This window comes from Nelumbo nucifera, chromosome 3, assembly GCF_055504915.1.
Source record: "Nelumbo nucifera cultivar China Antique chromosome 3, China Antique-T2T, whole genome shotgun sequence".
NCBI lineage: Eukaryota > Viridiplantae > Streptophyta > Magnoliopsida > Proteales > Nelumbonaceae > Nelumbo > Nelumbo nucifera.
The window spans coordinates 64438789-64446795 of NC_142651.1; the positions used below are offsets into that span (position 1 = coordinate 64438789).

The following is an 8007-nucleotide window of genomic DNA, read 5'->3' on the forward strand; positions in this document are numbered from 1 at the left end:
TTTAGTCATAAGATTCCAGTTTGTCAAGGGAATTAGTGTTTCGTGTTTAGTGTTTTGTTTGGGACCCACGTTAAAATAAACGCCTCTCTTGACTTGATTTTTATTTTAGTTAGAAAACAAAGGTTGATTTTGATTTCTAATTAACAACTTTCTAATTTCACAAATCAGCATGCATGATTGAAGAAGATCGAGCCAGAATGATTGAGACACACCACCGCTTATGTATAATAATATTCAAATAAATTTTATTTAAAACTTTTTTTGGTAAAGAAATCTATTTTGATTGGGAGGCCTAGCCGCATTTTTGAACAAAAACAAAACTCTCCTCTACTCCTGATTCCTAACGGTTATAAGCCACCTACTTACTTAAAAAGTGAAGTGAAGGCCGAAGTTTTCGATCGAATGACCCAACCCAATCCATCTTTTTGATTCTTGTCGTAACACAACTACTAGTACTAGTAGGATTGGAAATTTGGAATCCATTCTTGTTTTGACTCATAACAATTTCAGTTTCCTACTACAACTAGAAATAACGTAACACTAGGTTGTTTTTTCTCTTCATCTATAAATTAATAGAGCCTCTACTTACGTACCATTACTCTCGCTTACGATCATCAATAGTTGTGCAGTTCTGTTTATTAAGTTCTTTTCTTCTTCTTATTCTTCTTCTTCCCACAATGGCCATCAACAAGAAGTCGATGCTGTCTCCGACTCTGATATTTATTATTAGTTGTTTCCTTCTTCCACTTGCTGTTTCTGCTCACCCAAAGGTTTGCTCCTTTGATGCCATATATCAAATGGGAGACTCTATATCAGATACTGGTAATCTAATCCGTGAATCTCCAATCGGGACTTCTTCTGCATTTGCTAGGCTTCCTTACGGTGAAACTTTCTTCAAAAAGCCTACTGGTCGTTGCTCTAATGGCCTTCTTATGGTTGACTTCCTCGGTAATTATTCTTTATATCTAAAATTCTCTTTTTATGCCTTCTCAATGATTAGTGCAGCATCGATCAGAAGTAGTTGGCTACCATCTTATATTTTCTTTTGAATTAGTTCTTCATTCGCATCTTTCTTGGTAATCGATCACAAGTAGTTGGTTCTCTCCTTTCATTAGCTTCTTTTGGATATAACCGATGTAGATTTTTAATTCTTTATTATTACGATTTCTTTGATATTTGTTTATTGGACTCTTTTTATTATTTATTTCCTTCCTAGTTTCTGTTTTGCTTCACCAAAGGATATAATAATCTGGTCCCAGGTTGTATAAGTTTTCTTTAGAACAGGATTGGTAAGGGTGTAAGCTGGGTCAATTGGATCAGACCCGATTCAGATTGTATGTGGTCCGGACTTCTGGACGGTCCTTTTCTGTTTTTGATCTCCATGTCAGTTTTTTTATTAGATTGTTCATTGTTCTTTACAATAATCTCTCTCTCTCTCTCTTGATGAAAATGAAAGAGTGTCCATTGGTCATGATAATCATCAGCAATCCATTAAAATTCTAATTCTATATCTATTTCTTCTTTGTATGTATTGCAGCTTCGGCCCTCCATCTCCCTTTTCTTAACCCTTACTTGGCAAGGGATGCTGACTTCAGTCATGGAGTGAACTTTGCAGTGGCTGGGTCTACAGCACTTGACACATCTTTCCTTGCAAAAAACAAAATTATACCTCCAGTCACCAACAGTTCTCTCTCAGTCCAACTTGGTTGGTTCGAAGACCATCTAAAATCCATCTGTTACACCAATACAGGTATGTCACACTGAACACTTGATTTAAATTTGCTCAATTACACCACAGTTACATTTCTAATTAACTAGATTACTCTTCAGTTTCAGTTATTGAATTGCCCTTTTTTCTTTGATCTCTGTTTAGAGTGTGCCCACAAGCTTGGAAGGGCCTTATTTCTAGTGGGAGAAATTGGAGGGAATGACTATAACTATGCGTTTTTTCAAGGAAAAACCATAGGAGAGATTCAGAGTTACGTGCCTTATATCGTCCAGAAAATCAAGGATGCTGTTAGAGTAAGTCTCTAGTCTACCTCCTCAACATTACCATTTTATATTTTCCGAGTAAAGGTTCTTTAATTTGTAATCTTGACAGATCAGTTTTTACTTATAGTTGAAATTTCATTGCTCAAGCTTCATCCTCTCATGTTGTGCATGTGCAGAAAGTGATAAATCATGGTGCACGGACAGTGATTGTTCCAGGGAATTTCCCAATAGGATGCATGCCAATTTATCTGACAGCTTTTAGAAGCGATGACCCAGCGGCTTATGATGAACTCAAGTGCCTGAAAGGCTTGAATAACTTGGCAATGTTTCACAATGATAACCTCCAAAGAGCCTTGAAACAGCTGAGGAAGGAGTACCCTGATGTCACTATTGTATATGCTGACTACTACACAGCCCTTCAGTGGGTACTTAGCCATGCTCCTTCTCTTGGTAAGTATGGTTTCATCTTCTATGTCCAAACATTCATTTTGTAGCTTGATAGGAAAATTAGAAACCAATTATCAATCCCTTTCTCCTCATTCCATATATTTTTATCTTGGAGTACAGGATTTGAAGAGAAATCTTTACAGAAATCCTGTTGTGGAACTGGAGGTGATTACAACTTTGATCTGACTAAGATGTGTGGAGCTCCTGGGGTTCCAGTTTGTCCTGACCCAGAAACACGCGTGAGTTGGGATGGTATCCATTTGACAGAGAAAGCTTACAAGTACATGGCAGATTTCCTCATGCACAGCATAATGCCAGAAATCCAATGTGTTTTTTGAATCTGCTTTGGTGCAATAGTCACTAAGCAGAAAGAGATTACTATTTCAATTGTATGGTTCCTCGGTTTGGGTCTAGTGTTTTATCCTTCTTGTTTTTTTTTTTCTTTTTTTTTCTCTCTTTTTTAAATCTTGTAAGGCAACCATTAAACTTTTATGTGGATTGTGGACCAGTGAACTTCATCTGTATTTGACATCAAAGTTAAAACTTTGAATTATATTGGATTTCAATTGGTAGTCATTATTCCTTATATTGGTATGGTTTCGTCTTTTTACATTGTAACAAAGTAGTGTAAAGAGTGATGAGAAGCGTTAAACAAGGTCTTAAAAGTCAGTCCTGAAACCATTCCTGTTTCTTGGTGCAACTCAATTGGTTTGTCAGTTTAACCAAAGGCTGGATGGCCAGCTCCATCAAACCACTGAACCAGTTTTAAACCATTGGCTCCAGTCCTGCTAGATTTTAAAAGCACTGGTGCAATATATGCTAAACTCATGGCTCATGGACTTGCACTGGGTAATTGAGAGTTGTGACATTAGATCAGAGACCACACGTTTCTGTGTCAAGAAATCACCCTTTCGGTGGCAAAGTCAAATCCAAACATTTTAACGGAGATATTAATCGTTAGCCAACTCAAACTTTGAAAAATCTAGCACTGGAGATTTGATTGGTTGTTTCCACCACCTTAAGGGAATTTTTCCAGTCTTGTAACATAAAGATAAGAGATCTCTACTACCTATGAATCTTTCAAGTTTTAGCAGCAAGTTTCAGCGCTGACATAGCCCTTTATTTGGTCGGTCTTTTAAGTTAGTTTTGACAGATTGCTTGAACCACCTGCTCATTCCAGAAAACATGAGCCTCTCTAAGAATTAAATTTGTATTGATACTTTGATAGGAAACTATACAGTAACAATGGCTTACTGTTGAAAAAAAGTGCTTCCTTCTGACTGTAAGCAATGGCTACAAAATAAAATTGTGTAGTACACAGAAAACTGGCATGCTCAAAAAACAGAATGGATCAAGAAACGCATGCCGCACTTCAAGCTAAATAGCCATTATAAGAATGTACAACAGAAGAGCTAATTTGCTTTATTCCATTTATCCGGAGAGACTTTGGTCTACCCCAGCCTTGTGAGCTGCAATGACACCTATAGCTTCCCAATAGTTTGAAACTTTGACCTGCAGATGGCATTCACCATTCTTTCACATACGGATATACCCAAATGCTTAGATGGCCAAATATAAGGGAAAAAAGTAGTTTATCAAAATGGAAATGCAAGCAAAGGATGTTATACATACCACTTTTATACCAAGTTTATCAGGTGTGTCATCCAGAACCGTCTGGTTCTCCTCAATAGCAATTATCAAGGCTGCAACATAATTGGTTTACTCTTTCATGTAATCAGGTCACAGATGCAATGCAGATTTTCACAGTAGGAAAAGCAATGATTACTATTTTATATTTTTATAATAAAATGAATAATATAAAAAATGGAGAAAATAGATAAATAGCTTCTCTTAAAGGAGAGCTATGTTGATATGGCAGGACCAGTTTTAATATATACTAGCAGGGACCCGTGCGATGCACGGTAAAATCTGGAAGATTTAATAATTTTATTTTTCATTTAATATTGATTTATAAAAAATAGTTATTGTTAATTGAATATGAACAAATATTTTTTAATAAATGTAGTTTTATTAATAATTTGTAGTAATTTTAATAATTTTTGTTCTTTTTATTATTTTTAAATGAAATTTTGATTAATTTTAAAATAAATAAAAATAATTATAAAAGCTAACATTTTTATTAACTCCACTAATAATTAACAATTATATAGGAATGACAATGGGGTGGGTTTAGGGCAAGACACCCCATCCCTTCCCCTGCCCTATTGCTAAGACACTCAACCCCATCCCTGCCCTGTCCCTAGTAACACGTGAGTTCAGAGCAAGGTAAACACTCCTCAATGTTGAGCGAGTTCAGGGGCAAGGCATCCCACTCGTCATCAAGGATGGAGAATCCTCGAATTTCTCTACCTCGTCCCCCAGTATTGGGCAGGTTCAAATAGAGGTGTAAATTGGGTTGTGCTAGGTCGGCACGACACGACCTTCATGTGGCCTACACAAAGTGTGAGTCGTGTCGTGCTAGCCCATGAGGTGTCCTAGGCCGTGCCTCCCTCCTCTAGGATAATTTAGGGAGTCAGTTCAGCACAGCCCATGGCTCGAGCCCACACGAGCCCGTGCCATGCCGTGGGTCGGGCTGGTCCATGGGTGAGGCCATGTCGCACACCTAGCCAAACTCAAGGAAAGGCACCCACTCCTTGTCCAAGGTTTTTAAAATTGGACCAAATAGAGAACCATTCTAGGGTCAAATAGTCTATCTTTCTAATGGATCACCCGCTCTGACAAAAAAAAATAGAAAAACAAAAAAAGGCCAAAAACTATTGTCCGGGTTGACGGTTCAACTGCTCATATCAGCAATTCGCTAACCAAATAAATGGTTTTTAGACAAAAAGCGGTTTTGAGGTGAAACGATGTCTGGTTCCCAATTTTTTGGTCTACCCATCTGGTTTGATCAAGTTTTGAAAACATTGTCCCCGTCAACCCAATATTCAATTTGAAGATAGAAATGATCAAAAGGATAAATTGAGTATCAAGCACATGGTAAATTTCTAAAAGTACACTATTGCCTTTAATATTGAAAAATGTAATTTTATGAAAATTTTGGAAAATTTATTGTACTTGTGTAATTTTGAAAATTTATTTAAATTTATTTAAATTTTCATTAAATAATTTATTTTCTTTTTAAATGGTTTACTTACAGAATTATACTAATTTATCTTATAATTTCAAATATAAACTAACCAATAATTTCCTTTTTCCAATATTATACTAATTTATCTTAATAATTTGCGTAGTTGGGTGACATGGATTAATGGGAGTGGTGGAAAGGGGAGAGGAGAGAAAGTCAAAGAGAATGCATGGTGGAGAGAATGGAGCAAGGAGAAGCATGGTGATGGGGACCTATGCTCTTTTAAACGAAAGTTAAACAAGAGAAATACATAAGAGTATATAATTGTTTTATATTTGAACTTTTTAACAAGCAATTCGTCAAACTTAACCCGAGTTGGTCGGTGAGTCTACACTCATCGTGATTATGTGATGACTTTAAACTCATCGCAAGTCCGCATGGGTCCGGAGCTCATCGTGGTTCTGCAATGGATTTAAATTCATCGCAAATCCGAACAGGTTCAAAGTTTATCGCAGCCTATATCATCCATGAGTTTATCATAGATGTGTGATGAGTTATGTTCAAGATGTGTGATGAGTTATGAACTCATTACAAGCATTTGCATAGTATTAGTTTGACACCTCATCTGTTCTGATGGTCTAAGTGACCACCATTTACCTACAATTGCATTGTAATTTTTAAAATTAAATTTATTTTTTAAGTTTATATCTTTTGCACCAATTGATCCTCTATGAAAATCGACCCAAACCGATACAACATGAGTGGGTCGGTTTTCACAAAATATCAATTTGCTTCAATTGACCAACTCCCTAACCTGATCAGGTCAATTTGGTTGGCCAAATAGCCTACGACATGTCCGAGCCAACTTATGAACACTCATAATTTTATCTAAATTAGTAATCATATCTCCGATAAATAACAATAGTTTAATCTCCAATAATTATTAAAATTTATAGCAAAAACACACAATTATTGAAAATATATTGATAATGTAGAAATGAAATAATTACAAAAATACAATATGTACTAAAAATATATTAACTTAGTCAATAAATAGTATAATCTCAAATAATAGTTTAATATCTAATAAATATTAATTAATCAATAAGTAATAACAAAAATACAATAAATACAATAAGTACAATAATTAAATTTAAAAATTCAATAATAGTAGTTTAATCTTCAATAATTATTGAAAGTTTTCTGTTAAATCAAAACAAAATAAATTTATACATAATCATTGAAAATACATTTATCACAAAAAAAAATAATTACTTAAATACAATAAATATTAATTTCAGTACATATAATTATATAATAAATACAGATTAAGAGTTAAAGTTATTATTAATAAATATTAATGTTTTTGAAAGTTATTTTCTTGAATTATTACTTGATATAAGTGAAATTAGTTATTTACAATATTAAGTAAAAATATTAAATTATTATTAATTTCAATATTATGTTATAATTATTTTTCTACTTTTCAGAATGTTTTTAAATTTATTATATAATTCTTTATTTTAACTATTTAAAATCTAGTTATGTTAAATATTTTGTTATTTAAAATATTTAGTTATTTAAATACTTAAATAATATGTAAAATATTTAAATTCTAAAATATTGATTATTTATTGAATTTAATTATCCATAAAATCATAATTTTTACTATTATTACATAATTTCATATTAATTTTGTAATATATTAAATTATTATTAATTTCAATATTATGTTATAATTATTTTTCTACTTTGAAGAAATTTTTTAAATTTATTACTTAATTTTGTTATTTAACTATTTAAAATCTAGTTATGATAAATATTTAAGTAATCTAAAAAATATTTAAATTTTTTTATTATTTGAATTTTATTTATTTAAAGCTATTACATATTATTAAATATTTGAAAAACATTTAAATTGATAATCCAGAGAAACATAATTTAAATTGTTAGTACATAATTTCGTGATATATTTTGTAAAAATATAAAATTATTTTTTGTGTTTTCAATAAATATTTTATAGTTATTATATAATTTTGTTAGAATATTTAAATAATTCTTAAATTTTTAATCCAAACTTTCTTTAAATAGATATAGATAAAAAGTAGAGGAGAGGATAAATAGGAATTAGAGATAATTTAGGAGAGAAACTCTCTACAAAAGTAGAGATAATTTTGGAGATAAATAGGAATTAGAGATCATTTAGAAGATAAATAGGAATTAGAGATCATTTTGGAGAAAGTGGGGGAGGTAGTTTAGGAGAAATTTTAGGTGAAGAGATTATTTAAGTTGTGAGAAAGTGCATCTTATTGGTGGTTGTTTAATCTAATCAAGATAAGCAATGATTACTATTTTATATTTTTAGAACAAGAGAAAATAAGAAAAAATACAAAAAAATGGAGAAAATAGATAAATAGCTTCTCTCAAAGGAGAGCTATGGTGACATGGCAGGACTGATTTTAATATATACTAGCAGGGACCTG

At 32.6% G+C, this 8007-nt stretch overlaps 1 protein-coding gene across 1 annotated transcript; it reads left to right on the forward strand.

Annotated features, from left to right (window-relative positions):
* Positions 1 to 677: 677 nt before the first annotated feature.
* Positions 678 to 2794, forward strand: LOC148801274 (acetylajmalan esterase-like). Its single transcript, XM_088899861.1, has 5 exons — positions 678 to 948; positions 1538 to 1750; positions 1874 to 2022; positions 2169 to 2442; positions 2560 to 2794. Exons 1-5 carry the CDS (start codon positions 678 to 680, stop codon positions 2775 to 2777), a joined length of 1125 nt encoding a protein of 374 aa, XP_088755987.1. The 3' UTR covers positions 2778 to 2794.
* The last annotated feature ends 5213 nt before the right edge of the window (positions 2795 to 8007 follow it).

Bases quoted from the DNA above. Each gene is read 5' to 3' on its own strand.
- LOC148801274 (XM_088899861.1), top strand. From the start codon at position 678: ATGGCCATCAACAAGAAGTCGATGCTGTCTCCGACTCTGATATTTATT. The intron at 1,751-1,873 runs GTATGTCACACT...ATCTCTGTTTAG, and splicing joins CATCTGTTACACCAATACAG to AGTGTGCCCACAAGCTTGGA. The intron at 2,443-2,559 runs GTAAGTATGGTT...CTTGGAGTACAG, and splicing joins TAGCCATGCTCCTTCTCTTG to GATTTGAAGAGAAATCTTTA.